The following is a 20607-nucleotide window of genomic DNA, read 5'->3' as shown; positions in this document are numbered from 1 at the left end:
AGTCAGAACTGCCCATTTTAACTCTTTGTGTATTTGTCTGTCTCAACAAAAACCTAAGTTCAACGAAACAAAGACCTTTTCTCCTTCATTCAGTACTACTCCATTCTCTGCCTACACCAGAGGTCAGAACTAGAATTCCGAATAAATTCATCTGTGAACTTGCTTCACCATCCCAATCCAGTCTCCATCGTTCCCACTGCGTTGAAAGATGATATAGGTAAAATTTTGTTCCCCTCTTCCCACCTCCATCTGCCTGACAAGACTCGGCCTATGTTAAAATCTTCTTAAAGTTATCATAGCCCCTTCCACAGGAAATAAAAAGCCACCATTATTTTGCATATTTTACTTGCTCATGAGATATGGAACCCTTAGTCTTCCTTGAATCTTTGGCATATGATAGTCTGAGATAATAAATAGGTCGGAAAAAGGTGAAAAACAAAACTTCATATGGGGGGGGAAAAACTATTACATTAACTAAAAGCAGAGGCTGTCCCTCCTACTCAAGTGTCACAGTCTCATTTTATGCAACAGCGTTGGTAATATTAGAATGAACAATACTTACACAGAAATTACTGTGTACCACAATTTATTATGGTTATTTCACATGTGTTAATTCACGTGATCCTCTCAAAAACCTTGAGTATACATTATTATCTGTTTTATAAAGAAAACTTTAAGTGTCTTAAAAGGAATGAAAACTGATGCATTTTATCTCCTTTACCATTCAACTTATCTTAAGGGTGCCATCACTAAAAAAGAAACACAGATAAGTTTTCATAACTGAACAGTATAATCTACCATTTAAAAAAATGAAAGATTTGGAGTAAAAGGCCAACCTTAAACTTAAAAAAAAAAATAAGGTTTCATTATCTCTACCTTCCTCAATTCGACTAAAATAAAAATTATTTTAAGATCCCTGGGGTTAAGGAACATCTGGGCAGCTCAGCAGGTTATGCATCCAACTTCAGTTCGGGTCAGGATCTTGTGGTCCGAGAGTCTGAGCCCTACACATCAGGCTCTGTGCTGGTGCTGTGGACCCTGCTTGGGATTCTTTCCCTCTCCCTCTGGACCTCCCTCACCTGCGTTTTCTCTCAAAATAAATAAATAAATAAATTTGGGGGTGGGGGGAAGATTCCTGTGGTTAGGCAGTAACATTACCTTTCTCTTTCTCCCTCTTCTGGCAGCTTTCGGAGTGGTTATGTCAATTGCTTTAGTCACATCCTAAAATTGAAAAAAAAAAAAATACATACAGATGAAACTAAACAAATTATGTCAAGACTTAAAGAAAATGTCTTAAACTAAAAATTACAGCAGATTTCCCTAAAGGTGCTAGGGAAACTTGCTTTCCTTTTCTGAAATTTGAAATTAGCATCATTATAAAGAGAAAGGAATAGGCAGGGTTTTAAAAAAAAAGAAAAAACAACTTTCCTGTCAGATGAAATATAAGTCATGATTCCAAGTACACAAGGAAGTTTATCTTTTTATATTTACAAAACAAGTTTGTGTCTACATTTTAGGGCTGTAAATTTTATTTTTTTTATTGTCAAATTAGTTTCCATACAACACCCAGTGCTCATCCCAACAAGTACCCTCCTCCATGCCCATCATCCACTTTCCCCTCTCCACCACCTCCCATTAGCCCTCAGTTTGTTCTCCATATTTTAGAGTCTCTGATGGTTTGCCTCCCTCCAATATCCCCCCCCCCGCTCTTCCCCTGGGGTCCTCTGTTAAGTTTCTCAAGATCCACATATGAGTGAAAACATATGGTATCTGCCTTTCTCTGCCTGACTTATTTCACTGAGCATAATACCCTCTAGTTCCATCCACATTGCTGCAAATGGCCAGATTTCATTCTTTCTCATTGCCATGTAGTTTATGTTATGTAGTTATAAACTACAGTGTTATGTAGTTTATATATTCCGTTGTATATATAAACCATATCTTCTTGATCCATTCATCAGTTGATGGACATTTGGCTACTGTTGACAGTGCTGGTATGAACATTGGGTTACATGTGCTCCTATGCATCAGCACTCCTGTATCCCCTGGGTAAATCCCTAGCAGTGCTCTTGCTGGGTCATAGGGAGTTCTATTGATAGTTTCTTGAGGAACCTCCACACTGTTTTCCAGAGCAGCTGCACCAATTTGCATTCGCCCCAACTGTGTAGAAGAGTACCCGTCTCTCCACCTCCTTGCCAGCATCTATAGTCTCCTGATATGTTCATTTAGCCACTCTGACCAGCATGAGGCAGTGTCTCAGTGTGGTTTTGATTTGTATTTAGGGTTGTGATTCATAAATGGCTGAGACTTTGGAAATCATCTAACAACCCATGAGATCTAAAAAGGCTCAATGAGTATCTTCCCTCAAATATAATCATGTACAGAAATGGAAGTAAACCTAGATTTAACAAAATTCAGTTCAATGGCCTTTCTAGTACCTCCATCCCACAATACCTTATTTGAAAAAGATTCTTAATAAACAGAAACACACTCTCCTATAGGCAGACTTCATGTTTTGCACAGTGAAATAACTTCAAATAAATACATCCGTGCATTTTTTTTTTTGGTAGGTAAGCTCTGCTCCCAACCTCATGACCTCAAGATAAGAGTTGCAAGCTCTATCGACTAAGCCAGCCAGGTGCCCTAACATCCATGCATCATAAAGATGCAAAAATTATTTTATAATACAGTATTTAATATTCACACAAAGAAATAAGTCTTAAGTACTTTCTCATTCATTACTCAAATATTTAACGATTACGTTCTGAGATCAAATTGAAGAATTTTACAATTTCTTCCTTGCAACAAAATGGGTTTAGAATGTAAGAGAAATTAAACACACCTCATTGCTGGCTTTTTCTTCATGGTCAGTATCTTCCTTTGAAACACTTGTTTCTTTTTCTTCAATTTCAACATCAGATGACGCATTCGATTGTTTAGCTGATGCCTATAAACAACCAGATCTATTTACTTCACAAAGTAAGATTTTACCCCATTTCAAATTTTTCTACCCATGAAAAAATTCAAAATCCTATTTACAAGTTATAAAACTACCTCACTTCTGTCCACAAAATGCTTTTTAATACATACAATTTTTTAAAAAGCTTTAAATTCTATTATTCCTTTAGGAAAGTCTTATAACGGGCTGTATTCCTATAATCGAGTGTTAAGGATAAAACACTGAGGCAGAAATGGAAGTAAAATTACAAAGAATACCATTCTAGTGTTCTAACCAATATCCAGTAAGATACAATATAACCTGATTTAGAAAAGCACAGACTATATTCAACTACTGACATATTCAAAAGAGAAACTTATCTTAGAGCCTTAGCAAAGGACATACAACAGCTTTCTTTAAAGACTTTGATCTAGACCTCATATTAAGTTTATTTAAAATGCAAACACTTGAGATGTGATTCTGATTTAATAGCAGGTACTGAATGGGAGTCCAGTAATCATTTTTTTCCTTCAAATTCATGAGCTGTAATTTAATCAGGCAGCGATTCCTCTGAGCTCAGGGTAGGGGTAAGAACCAATCATCATTAAGTTTTCTAAGTACTCCCAGATGACAAGATACTTACAGAGATGATCTACTAGGCGCCTAGAAAGATGAGTAACAGAGATAACACAGTACACACTGGGAGGTGAGGGTACAGACCAGGTCTAACAAGAGAACACAGCACTGCAGTCTAAACTGTGCCCTCTTCTATTGGTTTCCTTTTCAATCCTAAACTTTTTTGCCTCTTTTATAAAAAAAGGGCAACATTAATAACCCAAAAAATGATAATAAAGTTACAACAAAAAATATAAAAGCATCCCCAAATTACTTCTAGCATTATAAATTTTGGTAAATCATGATGGCCAACTTCTTTATTTTGTTTTGTATACTTGGATTTTACTGCTTTCTCCATATCCTGGGAATGTACCACTGGGACATGTTTGGGCCAGAAATACAGAGTACGTCACACCAGTACAATCATTCATAACTTTGTTAATGACAGAACATTGCTAGGTTTCATGCACACAACCTACCAAAAATTTTACTGTGAAATGGAAAATCCCAAACATATATGGTGAAAACCACCTGGAGATTAAGGAGGTACAAAGGAACATAGTATAGAGTGACCATGCTGAGCTATCTGGAGTATGAAAAAGTCCTTGAAGGTACAGTTTCAGGACATATGATCCAAGTGAAGTTACAAACTGTAAAGTTTCAGGAAATAATCAATTCATGTCTCTGGACTCCCATTATACAACTGAGGCAACAATGACGGGAAACCATCCAGTCTTACATTTGTGCAACAAAATTTCGTGAACACCTATTCTAGACAAGCATATAACAATGCCAGGCACTTAGGACAACTTCTTTGTTCATGGAGCTAATGATCCATTGCAGTTAAATACAAAAGCAATGTGATATGGTCTGATTAACAAATACATTTTGGGTGATAATGAAGTTGCTCAGGATCATCAAATGCACTCTTGGAGCACTACTGTGAGATTTAAATCTTCCAGAGAGAATAGCACCTGAAAAGTTCTCCAAAGGTAAGAAAAAGCTTGGCACATGCAAAGATTTAAAAAAAGTACAGACTTAAAAGTAGAAAGTCGCAGAATTTTCATCTTGCTACTATATCCTTTAGTTTTTACTACCTCAGTCTTACTATTTTTTTAAAAGTAAGAACTACATCCAAAGTGGGGTTTGCATGACCCCCAAGATCAAAAGTCACATGCTCTAAGCAGCCAGATTCTCCTTTCTCAGTCTAATTTAAATGAACAAAACCTCTGGCCACATGAAAAACGTAGTAAAAGGGAGGTTTAAGGCTGCTCTTCTAGATAACAAAAACATTACGTATAATTTGCATAGTGCTATCAGTACTTTTGTCACATATTTAGTTTAACCCATTTGAGGTTTGTAGTCTAATACAATTTTATGGATTAAGGAATTAAAATGAGTAAGAAAAAGGGGCACCTAGGAAGCTCAGTTGGTTAAGTGTCCAACTCTTGATTTTGGCTCAGTTCAGGTCATGATCTCATGGTTCATGAGATCAAACCCTGCATTGGGCTCTGTGCTGTCTCTCCCTCCCCACCCCCCCCAAAATAAATAAATACCCTCTTTAAGTTATACTACCTGAATTTAAGAGAACAGTACATATGGCTTTAAATTCAATGACACATTAAACCAACTATTAATCAGAAGGACTTAATAATTATTTCCCAGTGTTCTGTTTAACCACGAAGGTAATATTTTCATCAGTTCATCTAGACATTAAAGGTCAAGGTTTAACCTCTAAATATGTACAATTTAATCTGAAATTTACAAGACTCTTAATATTTATTTTCCTAAAGCTAGAATAATGATTATCCCCCAAGACTGAATAAATGATACTAAACTAAATTTTATGTAATATGACGCACCTGTTGACTTGAAAATTTCACTTTCGGATTATTATCTATCTCCCATAAACCTTCATTAAAGCCTTTTCGTTTATTTGGTTTGCCGTACTTTTCCTTATTTTCTGAGTAAGGAAATATATCCTTTGGGCCTAAAAAAGCACTAAAAAAAGGAGAAGGAGAAAAATGTGAGTGCAAAGCAATTTCAAATATATGTTATTAAATAGTGCTTACCCTAGGATGCAATTCTAGACAATTCTTAACCCAAAAATGCAGTAAAAATCTTACATAAATTAAAGGGTAGACACAAATAATTCATTAAAGTTCAAATACTTTAAATTCAATCACAAGCTCCTAGGACCCACAGGCCTGTATTAAAAAAACACTCAAGTTGCACAATGTAAATGTACTTAATGCCACTAAACTGTACACTTAAAAATGGTTAAAACAGTAAATTTTATGTACAATTTATAATTTTAAAAAGCCCCAAAATTAAAAGAACTGTGATATAATTGTGTTAATCCACTTAAAATGCACTCCAGGGGTGCCTGAGTGGCTCAGTCGGTTAAGTGTCCGGCTTTGGCTCAGGTCATGATCTCAGAGTTCGTGGGTTCGAGCCCCACAATGATCTCTGTGCTGACAGCTAGCTCAGAGCCTGGCGTCTGCTTCAGATTCTGTGTCTCCCTCTCTCTCTCTGCCCCTCCCCTGCTCACGCTGTCTCTGTCTCTCAGAAATAAAAAATAAAAATAAAAATAAACAGAAAATGCACTCCAAATACGAATCTCAAAGTACAGTCTGGTACAGACACAACTCAAAATACTGTCAATGAGGTACATTATACACACCTATACACACATGTGTACATAAGCTTTTGGAATAAAATACATTAAGAATTTTACTTTATTCAATGAAGGAATCAGAGGTTATAACTGGTTCATCTGTTCACTCATATGTTCATTAAAATCATTCTTTTCTTTGTGGTAGTTATGTTCTACAAAGCCACCACAAACACTGAATTAGTGAATAACGCCCTACTGTCCAAGGGAAAATACAGGGCAGGTGCCTGTAAGCCTATGGTCACATTTTCAGAAACCAATCAACACATAACCTTGTTTTTCATGTGTTTCTGTTTAAAGACCTCTTAGTATGTATTAGTGACTCATTAAAAATGAACTCACAGCCTTCAACTTCTACACCACATACTTTCTCCATATGGCACAAAACAGCCTTCTTGCACTTAGGAATGCTTAATAACACCTCAGCACCATACTTGGGGGCTGTTCCAAACTGGATAATGACCAACAAACAAAAGCACAAAAATGCAAAAATTGTAGCATGACAGAAAACTGCAAAAATAACACTTGTTTACAGCAGGAGAGTGAAAACAAGAAGGCAAAGTATTCCCTTGGTCAGCCTCAGTTAGGAATGTGTGCATTAAATTACTCAAATTTTTGGCCATTTTGCTTGCACGTGAAGGCACCATGAGTATTGGTGTGGGATTACAAATATGTTTTCAGTGAGCAGGCAAATTCACAAATATGGAATCTGTGAATGAGGAGAATAAACTGTGTGTGTGCGCACACGCACTGGAGATGTTCTCCAGAGCAACTCCCTCATATCTCCCTCGGTCAATTCTGCAGAAGTCTGTCAATTCTATAAAGGAAGATCTGCCCGTATGGAGGAGTTGATGCTGTTTGATGTGTATGTATTCGCCAAAGGAAGAGGAAAACTAGATTACTATTCATTTCATCTAAAATGTGCTACAACTTAAGATTATAAATTATTAAGTATATGTCACAATTACTTACCTGGTGAAATTGTTTAAGAATTAGGAACCTAATGATTGCAGGTATCACTCCATTTAGAGTATTTTAATAGGCTTTAGGATAAATTTTAATTAAAAAGACACTTAGAGCTCTATTTAAATAAAACCAGTGCATACAAAAGTCAGCTTTATAATTTAAATTCTGTAATTTAGCAATACTCACTGTATATATGTATTTTTAACTGCACATTGGCTAAAGCACATTTGAATCATCATTATCTCATTTGATCCAGAAAGTCAGCCTTTTACTAGGAATCATTCATTCCTACCTATCCTTTCAAATTAGAAAAACACATTTAGTTAAAATAGTAAAACAATTCTTCCTATATGTTTCAAATTCCAAGTAAATAGCTTGAATTAAATCTCCAGCACAAATATACTTCTAGTTAGACCAAAGCAATTCAACACAAATTATCTCTCCTAAAACCTTACAAAAACAACCCATAAGGCCAAAGGACAATAAGAAACACAATACCACCAGAGAATTAGAAGATGGAAAGAAAACTGAAAAGGCTAGATATTAAGCAGCAATGCACAAAGTGAGATAACATCATCCCTTACAGTTCAAAATGCCCAATGGGCTCAAAATTGGTATCAGGAACTTCTGAAAATGGTAGGAACCTTAAATGCTCAATAAAATTATAGAAAAATGTTTTAAAACTTCAAACACGGGCTATTTTAAGATAGGACTCTAAACCTAAAAGCGATTCATAAGAGAAGACTGATTCTACCACCATGCTACTTAGCATACAAAGGTTTGACAGTGAAATTTACATGGGTTATTTTTCTATTCCCCAAACAGGCACTCCTCACTTTGCATGAAAACGTAAAACTAAAAAAAAAATTACGATTGTTCCATAACTTTTAAAAATTGTCAAAACATTAAACACTCTATTACTGACAGTGAAAAGACATGAAAAAAATAGTAAAAATACTTACATTGTGATTTAAAATATTAGAAACACTGAGTGTTTTTCTGTTAAAAAAAAAAACTGAGCTAAAATAATTTGAATGATTCTTGCCTTCTGATCATGTAACTTATGTATGGAGTGAGTATATTTTCTATGCCTTGGCGAACTGTCATATTCCTTTCTAAGTCTGATCAGCTTCCAACATTTTATCCTTTGCACTTTCAATGTTGTGAAATATCTTTAATGTTTTTTGTTGGCATCATTTCCTCTGAGACATCTTTATCCCTTTTATTACAACCACTTTCCTCATTTATGTTGATAAACTTGCCTTCACTAAGTTCTCTGGCTGCGTATCTAGTCTTTCCAAAAGAAAGATGTCTACATTCGAAGGTTAGCGATTTATTCTATAACTCCATTTGCATTCAGTTCAAATTTCACTTCTACGGTCATTAATTTGTTTCTCTGCTGCACTTTCAGCCAAGTCGGCCAATTCCGTTTGGTTCTTTAAATGTAACCTGGGCGAGTGTATCACTGAGAGAGAGAGGTTAACACCACCGCTAAACACTGTGCCATCTATGCAGGAATTGAAAACAGACGCAGTGACCAATCACCACAAGCCTTTGAAAAAAGTTACACGTTATGCATCTGTTACTTACATTTTGACTTGTGGACTAAAGAGCTAGCAGCAAATTTTGTAGTTTATGCAATTACAGTTAATATTCTGGGGTATGTGAAATTGGAACAATGTTGCTGGGGGGCTAGTGTTATAAATCATGGCAGTCAAAATTCATGCCTACTGGGCCTGTATGTTTCTCTCCTTCTCATGCTCTGACTTTAACATTGTTTTTATTAGATAGCATATATATGGTCATTCTTGCTCTTTGTGACATTATATGGTTATTTGGTCTTGTTTGAGCCTTGTCTCACAAAATAAGACAGGATTTATTAATCCAATCTGAAAGTCTTAACACAATTCTATCTATTCATATAATGTAATAATTTATACCTTTGCTGAATGGATTTTTAAGAAATTCTCCCCTGACTGATCCTCCTCCAGACTCAGATTTCAAGCTCTACTTTTTTTTTTTTTTTTTTTAACTATTTATGATGTTCACATTAAAGTTGACCCTTGAAAATGGGCTTGAACTGGGCAGGCGCACTTATGATAGGATTTTTTTTTAACAGCATCGTTAAATGTATTTTTTTCTTAAAATTTAAACTACCTTTTCTCTAGCTTACTTTATTGTAGAAATACAGCATATAATACACATAACATACAAAATATTTGTTAATGGACTAAATTATTGATAAGACATAGTTAACAGCAGGCTATTAGCAGTCAAGTTTTTGGGGAGTCAAGTTATTTGTAGGTTTTCAGCAGCATGGTCAGCAGCTTTAACCCCATGTGGTCCAATAGTCAACTACAGAAGTCATACTTCAGTTTGCATCTTTAACCAATATACCAAACTTAAATAACTATGCCTTTCTAAATGAGAAAATCTTTAAAAATCTAAATAATTTATGTTATGCACAGAAGCTTAGAATATTTACACATGAAAAGATGCTCAAATCATTAGTCATCAGTAAAATGTACATCAAAACCACAAGATACTATCTTCACACCCAGTAGGATAAGTTGAATAAAAAAGATAACAACACATTTTGGCAAAGATACGGAGAAATTAAAATCCTCATATATTGCTGGTATGAATGTTTAAATGATGCATGGCTGACTTGACAAACGTCCGGCCAATTCCTGAAAGGATTAAACAGAAGTTATCATTTGACCCAGGAATTCCACCCCCACAGAAGTAAAAACATGTCCATGCAAAAACTGATAGACACAAAATTTGGCATTGTTCATAAAAGCCAAAAGTAAAACAATCCAGATGTCTATAGACTGATGAATGAATGATTAAAATGACAGATTAATACAATGGAATATTTGGCAATAAAAAGCAATGAAACACTATCACATGCTACAATACAGATGAACCTTGAAAACATGCTATATGAAAAAGGTCAGTCATTAAAGAACTCATGCTGTACAGTTCCATTTATATGAAATGCTCGGAACAGGCAAATAGGCTAGGGGCTGCCTATGGGAAAACAGGAAGACAGAATTGGGGAGAAATGGGAAGTACCTGCTAATGGGTACAGGGTTTCTTTATGGAATGTAAAAATGTTTTAAAATTGTGCTAATGGTTGCACTTCTCTCTGGATATACTAACATGTATTGAATTGTACACTTTCAGTGGATGAAGTGAGATATGAATTATATCTCAATAAAGATGTTAAAATATTGTTCAGTGAAAACCTCATCCTACCAAAGAAAACAAAAATGATCCAAAATTTTACCAACTATCAATAGCCGCTGTTTCGGTGTACTTTTTAACTGTATATATCCATACAAATATTAATTTTGATGTATATGCTACATATTCTTCCATACTTTTTCAATTAAAATGAACATCTTTTCATGACAATAATTACCAACACTACCTACTATTTCACTGAATAGCTATCTCAAAACTGATTTGTCTATTGTTGGATTATTTTCTGTAATAAATTTTCTACCATAAAATAACACAGCCACAATAAATATTGCTCAATCTGTGCACCTATCTTCATAATATATCCTCAGTAGTACTGCTGGGTCATAGAATATAGTCAAGAATAAGGAACCCCTTTAGGAGACTTAAAACCATGGAGGAAGAAGAAAGAATCCTCCCACATTCTTATCATAAATAAGAAATGATAATTATGGAACATGATGAAGGTTTTAGCTATTGCGATAGTGGCTCATACTGCAATATAGAAATGTATCAAATCATGGTGGGTATCATATTGCAATATAGAAATGTATCAAATCAAAAGATACACCTTAAACTTATACAATGTTATAGATCTGCTATAGTTTAATAAAAACATTAAGAGCAGGAGCATCAAGGGTGAGCGTGCGTGCACACACACCTCTGTGGGGATGTGATCCCACAGGTTTGATGAAGAAGGTCCACATAAGTTTTTATTTTCTTTTTTTGTTTATTTTTGAGAGAGAGGACAAGCAAGGGAGGAAGACACAGAATTCGAAGCAGGCTCCAGACTCTGAGCTGTCAGCATAGAGCCCGACGTGGGGTCCAAATCAGGGACCACAAGATCATGACGTGACACTTAACCAACTGAGTCACCCAGGTGCCCCCATATTAGTTTTTAGACAGCCATCACTAGAACCCAAGGGCATAATTTGATATGACAATGGCTCTGATTCATTCTTCAAAGCTTTCCACTTTAAAATGACATACAAAAAAAAAAAAACAAAAAACATAAAAGTAAAAATTTTAAAATAAATTAGTATGACCTACAAATTTCAAAGAAAATACATCAAAGCATTAATATGTTTTAGGGTCATTTCTAAAAAATAGTAAAAATGAGTTGTTTCCTTTTTAGAAAACTTTTTTTTTTTAGTTTTAACAATGAAAGGATATATATTAATTCAAAGTTACCCACCAAATTCCAGAGGTGAAAGGAAACATAGGTTATCACGAAAATCTTCATTTTAAAGATTAGAAAACTGAGAACGAGAAGGATAAGCTCATTCCAGTAAGGTCATCTAGCTATTAAACAGCAGAGCATCAACTTTGTACAGTATTCCTTAACAGGCTTCCGATCTTTCCTTTATCCACTGTAATGCAGTCTGAATCATCTACTAAAATACATACACTGTACCACTATATACATGAACTCTGGACTTTAAATACCAAAGTCATAGCCCCTAACAATCAAGACTAATGTAAAATGTCCTAAATATAGGAAATCATTAACAGTTGACCCTTGAACAATATGGGGGGTTTGGGGTGCTGACAGAAATCCGCAAGTAACTTTGACTCCCCCAAACCTAACTACTGTTAACTGGAAGCCTTACCAATAACAGCCGATCAACATATATTTTGTTGGTTTATAGGTTATCAAAGCTCAATTATCACACACCTGGAGCTCTCTACTTTTAAAGCAAACCAGAAGTTGCACATAAAAAAAATGGGAAAGCTTATCAGAACTGAAAACACAAAGCTCAAAACTCATTTGATTGTTGCCAAGTAACAGATACAGAAAAGTCTTCTCTCTTAAAACACTGACTCTACCTTGCTGCATTTCTCATTATTAAATCACAAAATATGAAATATACAGTTTTGTAACTAGTTTTATAATAGCATGCATTCTTTGTAATAGCAAGTGACTCGAGACAACTGAATATATATTTATTATGTGCCATGAACCTGTTGGTATAGAGATGAATAAACAGTTCCTGTCCTCATTACTTGGTACAAGGCTTGTGAGAATCTATGCAAGTCCCATATCAACACACACAGTTAGTTACAGCTAGAGTACAGAAGCTGTATTATGAAAATAAGTGCAGAAGAAAATACAATCCTACACTATGATGGCATTCCTTTAGTTCTTTCCAGTGGGCAGGTTATAGACAACACTGACTAGTCCCCTCCCTATTCATCTTTACTCCTAACACTATGTATCTGGCACGTTTTGGAACAACCTGTGATACGTATTTTTTGAAGTTCCTAGAATTGAGCATCCAACCTCTTTGTATTAAGATCAGTAAGGAGATGCACTCAACAAAAATACCATCTTCATTTAAATATTCTAGACTTTAGAGATAGACCTATAAATATATTTCATCTGTAAGCAATAGCAATCAGTCAGCAAAACTCAAACTGCCTTTCAAACGATGTAACACATCTTCAAAAAATAATATGCAACATTATCTTTAGTAGCTGACATTTGTTTAAAACATGCAAAGAGCTGTTCTAAGCATTTTTCATGTAGTATCTTGTTTGGAACCCAAAATTCTGAGGTATTATATATTATTCCCATTTTACAAATAAGGAAGAAACAGACACAATGCTAGGTAACCTGCCCAAGGTCATGTAGCAGGTAAATGGCAGTCAGAATTCATAGACAGCCTTCTGATCTAGTTTTCTTAAACACTATATAAATGTTGGTTAATGGACAGCAAATTCATAATCAACAAATGATTTTATCTAAAGCGTACACTTTCGATATCACCAAATATTTATTTAACAGCTACTATGAACCAGCACTTAAGTATATGATGATAAACAAGATAGAGAAGGCGTCCCTGCTCTCCAAACTCCTCACTTGTAGGTGAAGGAAAAAAAAAATTCAATCATCATAGCAAGGAAGAATATAAACATAAAAAAGAGGATTTGAGCTAAGATCTAAATGAATGAAAATCTGAAGGCACTTCCCAATAAAGAAAAAACAAGCAAGGATCTGAGACAAGAGAAAGATTTATGTAACGTGGAAAAACGCGATGAGGCTGGAGAGGTAAACACAGGCTAATTCATAGAAGTTCTTATAAACAGCACTTACTAACAGTCTGCTTGTTGGTAATGCTAATGAGGAAACCACTGGAGATTTCTGAACAGGGAAAAGACAAGATCTGACTGGGACAGGAAGAGTACAAACAGATCATGATAGCGTTAGGACACTATTTACTAGTGAGCTGCAGAGAGGACAGACGAGAACGGAGAGGTCAGCATGCACTTTAAAAGAAAAGATGACAACTTGCTAGCTGAGTCCATGTGGAGGGAAGGGGAAAAACTAGACTACCTCATCAAAGATAACACCAAGACTTGGCTCCAGCAAAAGCACTGGGTCCTTGTCAGTCTCATTTGCTAAGAATCTGTCTTGAATATGTTTTAAGATACCTAGCAGATGGTCACAGTTGGTATACATAAGGGCTCATTGTTGTCTAATATTCAAAACTTGATTGCTGGATGAATTTACTGAGAATGTCATAAAATGCTAAGAAAAGCCAATGTTTTTAGGTCAGAGCAAAAATGAATGAAACTACAAAAGGATTCTGTACTAAATTCATATTTTAAAAATATCTTTAAAAAAAAATCTTATCTGTAAGTCAGTTACGAATAAGTAGCTCTCTAAATTGCCATTTCTTCTTCCATGTTCTTCCTTTCCCATATTCCTAACTACAGGCTGTTGGAATAAACTCTCATTTATGCAAAATCCAAACTGAAAGGCTCAAATAACCACATCCCAACGTTGGGGTGGGGCGAGGCAAATCATTAGAGACCTAGTTTCTAAAAACTAACCTAAAATACAAAAAAAGTCACCAGACCAAAAGAGACCTAGCAATGCTGCCTTTCAAAGATAAAGGGTATACTTATGAGGACATGAAGGCACAAAACATTACAAGTGCATTTTGATTTTTTTTTTTAACATTTATTTTTGAGAGGTAGAGACAGAGCACAAGTAGAGGAGGAGCAGAGAGAGAGAGAGAGAGAATGAATCTGAAACAGCCTCCAGGCTTTGAGCTGTCAGCACAGAGCCCGACAAGGGGCTCGAAAGCACAAAATGTGAGATCATGACCTAAGCCGAAGTTAAGACACTTAAACAACTGAGCCACCCAGGGGCCCCTACGAGTGCATTTTGAAATGAAATTTATTAGCTTAATTTATATTCTAAATTTTTATTAGTATTTATTTTTGAGAGGGAGAGACTGGGGGGCAGAGGGGAGGGAGAGAAAGGGGGGACAGATAGGGGACAGAGAGGGGGGACAGAGGGAGGGGAAGGGCAGAGAGAGAGGTAGACACAGAATCCAAAGCAGGCTCCAGGCTCTGAGCTGTCAGCACAGAGCCCAAGGCAGGGCTCGAACTCATGAACCATGAATAAGATATGACCTGACCTGAAGTCGGACACTTAACCGACTGAGCCATCCAGGCACCCCTCCTCTAAATCCTTGAATATATTCTAACTTCTTGATTAATGATTCAGTCTTTGTCATGCAATACCACTATTTTGTTATTAACCAAACAATGCTTAGTCAAAGTTTGGTTTATATGTTTTAAAATTTACAAATAGTTACAACATAAAAATCTTCACTTTTTAAATGCTGGGAAAGGTATAGTCATTCCTCTAAACTGAACATAAAAATAAACTGTGTGTTCCATGAAGCTTAAGGACATATATAAAAGTATATAAAATCTGTCCCATTTCAGGAAAAAAAAAAAATCACATTTAAAGAACTCTAAATTTCTAAAACTGGAAAATTCTAAGGAATGCCTACTCACACTACTAGTTTAATGTCTCCCAACTTCACATGCATCAGAATCATCTGGAAGGCTTGTTAAAGCAGATCGCTGGGTCCCCCACCCCAGTTTCTGGTTCAGTAATGATGAGGTGGGGTTTACGAATTTGCACGCTAAAACTCCCATGTGACACCGGTGCAGCCTGACTTAGCACCACATTTTGTACACTGCCACTCTAATAACCAGCACACAAAATTCTCACCAAAAGATACCTTATCCTATTAAGTTTATGGAAGCTTTTTAAATGGTAGATTACCCTACTGAGTCAGAAATTCATCACTGCTTATAAAACTAAGTTTTTATATATGGGGTATACACTAAAACCCAACTCAAAATTATTATGAAAGCCAACCCAATTCTAGACTCAAAACTGTATTTAAAAAAATAATTACATGGCACTGAACGATACCACGGATATGAAATATCCAGTACTGGCAAATATAAGAACAGTAAGCTAGCGTTTGTCTAATTCTCAGGAGGAGGGAATGGAGAATGACTGCTAATGGGTATGGAAACGAATGTACTAAAATCCACTGAGCTATACCTTTAAACAAGTGAAACTTAGGGACATAAATTTCCCCTCAGTAAAGCTGTTACAAGAAATTAAGTGAAAGTTCATACAGTAGCTAAGCAACATTAAACCTAATCTTGCCACTGTAGACACTGTTAGGAATGTATAATCCTAACTAGCACCAACAACTATGTTTCTCCTGGTCCAAGGTAAACAAGCCTACTTTACCAAAATTATTGCAAATTTTAAACTTCAAGAGCAAAAGCAGAAAAATTAATGAAACAGACCCTAGAGAAGTCCTGTGCACCTAAAATAACAGTTCAAGAAACAGTCAGATGCAATTTCTGAAAAATGAGTTTGCTCGACCGAATCGACCCCCTGCCCGTGCATCCACCAGGGGCAGCAGATAGTCACAGAGGCTCGCAGAACCACATAACTAACTTCCGAGGGTTCTCCTTGCTTTTCCCACAGCAAACCATTTATGTGGCTAGTATCACAAACCCTAAATAAGGTGTTAGGCTGTCCTTACGAAAAGCATTTACTGTCCTAAATATCAATACCAAATGCTCTGTTAAAACTTTCCTTACATACTGTCATCTACCCATCTTTTGGTTGCTGAAAGGATCCACACATCCCCCACTTTTATTAAAGAAACATCTATTCCAATAAAGATTAAACCTGCGGCATCTAATTTTTCTGCCTTAAAAATAAATTTTAAAAGGAAACTTGAAGACTTTTTCCAAAGTTCAAAGATGATTTTCAAGTTTCCTATTGTTACTCTACTGCCTTCTCTTTGAAGTAATCTCTACTTGTTTTTCATTTTACGCTCAATGACCCCACTAAATTAACTGATTTGCCTTTAGAGCTAAAATGACTTACGTCTCATGAGTTCCAAAAAAGAAAATGGGTAGTTTGTTTGTGGGTGGTTTTACAGCTCCATCAGGAACTTCATCTACCTAAAAGAAAGATCAGAAAAAGTAAAATCTTTTAAATCATACACACCTCAACACACCAGAATAAAGTGAGAACAAGCCATCCAAAGAGGATCTGATAAAAGTAGACCAGTTCCACAGGTCACAATCCCTATCCCAGTTCTGAAAACCCAAAATATTTCTCAGAACTCATTTGGTGGCAAAACGTGGACTGACACTGGGGCAGTTTTGTCATTTCTTTTATGTACCTGGTGTTTCTTCTACCGATGCTTCTCTGCAAAGATATTCTGTTAGATTACCAAGTGCCATTCTAGAAGACCCTACTACCCAGAGCAAAATATATGCCATAGGTACCATTATTACCCTTCTAAAATCCTCAAATTCTGAATTTTTGTACATATCTGACCCTAAGCATTTCAGTTAAGGGAGTCTGAACCTTTTCAAAAATCTTAAATGTTGTTTCTGCAAGAAGGCTATGCAAATACTGGAGTAACGTAAAAGCAGACATTAATGAAAGCTCCCAGCAGTATTTCTAGAAGTTTGAAACACGTTCTAGAAAAATCTTGCACCTACATGGCTGAATCACAGGAGGTTCCGTTCTGTTCCTTTTTCATTTCCCTTTCAGTCTTTCTAATTAAGGAAAAAAGTATTAAGCACTGTTATGTCTAACATACCAGTAATACTTGTTATTTTCTCTTATCAATAAAGGGAAAGCAGATCTTAGAGGCAAAGCCATTAGGCAGTACTATCAAGCCACAATTTAACCTTTTTTTTTTTCATTACTTATTTAGACTCCATAACATTTGGGTCATAACCTTCATAAATTGAAAGACATTTTTAAAACATTTAGTTTGCTTTGTTAAGAGGAGAGCAGACCCCTCGAGGACCTACTCTGCTCTCTATGCACTATCATGTTGAAGAAAAGACTGAGTGATTAGACTGGCAGTCTGAGGTTTCAGAAATCAACAGAATCATTATCACCTAACCCTCTTAGAGACTTTAATTTCCTTACCTATACCATCATTGCATTGGTCATTTCTACTTTGTGAGAAGACTCTAAGAAGTGTGAAAATCCTCAGAGCCTTTACGGTAAGGGAAATTTTCTGTTAACCCAGTTTGTATGTTCTTTCTGCTAGCAAACAGTTTTAAATGTGTAGCACCTACATGTTAGGCAATTTTTTAAGTTGACTGTAAAAACAATTATTACTGATACAGGATTACAAGAACATGCAAAACTTAAAAAGTAAGGAAATTTGGAATATGGAGAAAAAATATTGTCAAACTTAATTTGATAAAAATCTATAAAATAGGAACAATCGTCATCGTCACAGATGAGACCTTAAATACATAGTCTAATCTCTCTAAACCAAAGACATAATTTAAGGTTGGAGAAAATAGAAGGATGAGTATGAATTTTGGACACAAACAATATCAAACCAAATTAAGCTGCTTCTAAGGAAAAAAAGGAGAAAAGAGACAAAATTTTCCCATTCCAATCCAAATGAACTTGTTGAACACAGAACTTATCACACAAAGAAGGAAAATATTCTCATCCTCCTAAGGCTACTTTATTTTGCCTTTAGCAGCACCAACTCAATCAAAGTAGGTAACTTTTTAAACATTTTCATTTGGATTTTAACTGCACTATGGCATCGAAATTTGAGTACAGGTATATTCTATAATCTCAGATTTTATAACACCTCAAAATAAATTAGGATGTAAAAGCTACAAAAAGAAAGTACCTTGGAGGGGCCTTAAACCTTCCCAGATTCCCTCTGCTCTATTCAAACATGAAACAATGTTTTGTAAGAACATGATTACATACTGAGGACTGGGAGGACAGGAAGAAATTCAGTTTATGCCTACTGCCCTCAATTGGAAGTCAAAGCATGCACATAAGAATTAAAATGTTATCACAAAGGAAATACATCAGAGTGTCAAATATATAGGTAAGAATTTTGAGTAAGGATAGTTGAAGGTAAGGCTCCAATGAAAAAGTACACTTGATAGACTGGAGGGGGGGGTGGAATCTTTCCAGGTTTAGGAAGGGAACCTGTAAACAAGAACTGGAAGGAGAAAAAAATCAAGAAACAGTGAACATTTTACACTTAGATAGCAGTCAGCAAACACACTACAGGATTCTCTATAACCAATGGGTATGTTTTCTCCCAGCTGACATAATGAAAACTACGGGATTTAAATGTCTTTACAAAATACACTCCTCAAAGAGCCAGTTAGTGGAAATTACTTACAATACCAAGTTTATATTTAAAAAGGATCTTGAGCATTCTAATGGATCTCAACAGTCTTTTGGTTCTATCATGATCTTACAACCTGAGTCCTACCATAAGCTATTAAAAAGACCTCTTTTTCTGAAAATGGCGCTTAGATATTAAACAGTCTCAATTCTTAAATGTCACCCACCAAAAAAACCTTAGGCCTTAATTACCTCTCTCTACCACTAGATGTGAATCTAGGAATCTGAGTCTATTGCTCTTTTGCCTATGGGAAACAAAGAGGGAAAACAACTTTTTCAAGGTCATAAGGCAAACTTCACAAATAAAAATGTGAAAACAAATTTACATCTTACTGTAAAATTTTCAAGAATATCCAGTCCTCAATCTCGGTATTAAACAAGCTAATCCAGAGGCCTCATCAACTACAAAACATTTAAAAAACCCTGTGAATCCAATTTACTCACATCTCTGACGTCTAACAGGCTGCATAAACTCCACTCATTCTCTCCATTGGACTCAAAATTTAAAAAACCTCCATGTTTCATTAATTTGTAAACGTAAAAAAAAAAAACCCACTTGATTATTTTCACCTACAATGAAACATTAACAGTCATCACGTTTACGTCCTATTAAGAAAACCTGCCAAAGTCTGTCAAAAACAAACCACAGGGAAATGCTTAAGTAGAAACACCTGGATTTTTGCAATTCCATGGTAGATTCCCGGGCAAAAAGCTCAAACGAAAGGTTGCAAACGAGCCCAAAGGAAAGCGAGGGGGAGAAAGGACAGGAGAACAAAATTAAGAGGAAGGGTAGGAAGTAGGCCCCTGAGGAAGGTAGCCCCGCTAAATGCGAAGGCTAAAAAATCACTTACTCGAGCTGGCCAATGAGGATAACCTTTCATCTTGGCGAAGATGAGGTCTCCAGGTTTGAAATCGCGAGTCATGTTTCGGGGGCGAGGCCGAGGGTCTGAAGCCCGGGAGGAGGCGCGGCGGTGCGCACGGCTAGGGGATGCGGGAGGGCGGACCGGAGCCCAGGCTCCCGGGGTGACGGGAGGGGGGAGGATGCCTCCGGGCGTCCCGACGCGCCTACGAGGGAAAGCACGGAGGGCGGTTAATGCTATGAAACCCGGAGGGAGGGGCCGCACGGGGAGGCCCGGGGGAGGGGGAGGGGAGGGCCGGGCAGGGGTGGGGGTGGGAGAGTGAGGGGAGAGCCGCCTCCCGCTCCTCCCCCGCGAGTGCGCGGCCTCCGCAGCCCAGGAGCTACCCCTCCAGGCTTCGGCAGGTCCACCGCTGGAGGACCGAAAAGACGCCACCACCTGAGACAGAGATGCTTCTCGGCCCCCGATTCCCCTTTCTCCCGCTCCATCTTTCCTCTGGCTTTTTTTTTCCCCTCTAGGCTTAAGCCCCGAGAGGGAGGGGGTCTGGGGAGAGGGAAAAAAGATGGCAAAAGAAAGGGGAACGTTCCCCTCTCTTGCACACAGGACCTCTCCCCCGACCAGCTCCCCGACGGCCGCAGCCCCAGGGCTGCCCCTGGGCTCCAGGGCGGGCCGCGGCCACTTCCCCGCTACTGCAAAGAGCGAGGCCACGGAGGGGGGGCGGGGCGAGTCCCCGCCGCCCGCTCACCTGCCGGGGCCGCGGGCGCTGAGGCTGCGGTGGCGG

At 37.0% G+C, this 20607-nt stretch overlaps 1 protein-coding gene across 4 annotated transcripts in view; it reads right to left on the bottom strand.

Annotated features, from left to right (window-relative positions):
* Nucleotides 1–20601, bottom strand: part of PSIP1 (PC4 and SFRS1 interacting protein 1) — a 40651-nt gene extending 20050 nt beyond the window's left edge. For all 4 annotated transcript variants that reach the window (XM_029919368.1, XM_029919369.1, XM_029919370.1 and 1 more), the window contains exons 1-6: nt 20572–20601; nt 19821–20034; nt 16660–16736; nt 5416–5554; nt 2843–2947; nt 1159–1221 (exon numbers count right to left, since the gene is read on the bottom strand). In XM_029919368.1, the coding sequence (XP_029775228.1) occupies nt 1159–1221; nt 2843–2947; nt 5416–5554; nt 16660–16736; nt 19821–19892 (456 nt within the window). In that variant the 5' untranslated portion in view covers nt 19893–20034; nt 20572–20601. The remainder of the gene's footprint in view (nt 1–1158; nt 1222–2842; nt 2948–5415; nt 5555–16659; nt 16737–19820; nt 20035–20571) is intronic.
* Nucleotides 20602–20607: the final 6 nt, after the last annotated feature.

This window comes from Suricata suricatta, chromosome 13 (genome assembly GCF_006229205.1).
Source record: "Suricata suricatta isolate VVHF042 chromosome 13, meerkat_22Aug2017_6uvM2_HiC, whole genome shotgun sequence".
Lineage (NCBI taxonomy): Eukaryota > Metazoa > Chordata > Mammalia > Carnivora > Herpestidae > Suricata > Suricata suricatta.
This window is presented reverse-complemented; position numbering and strand designations above follow the sequence as displayed.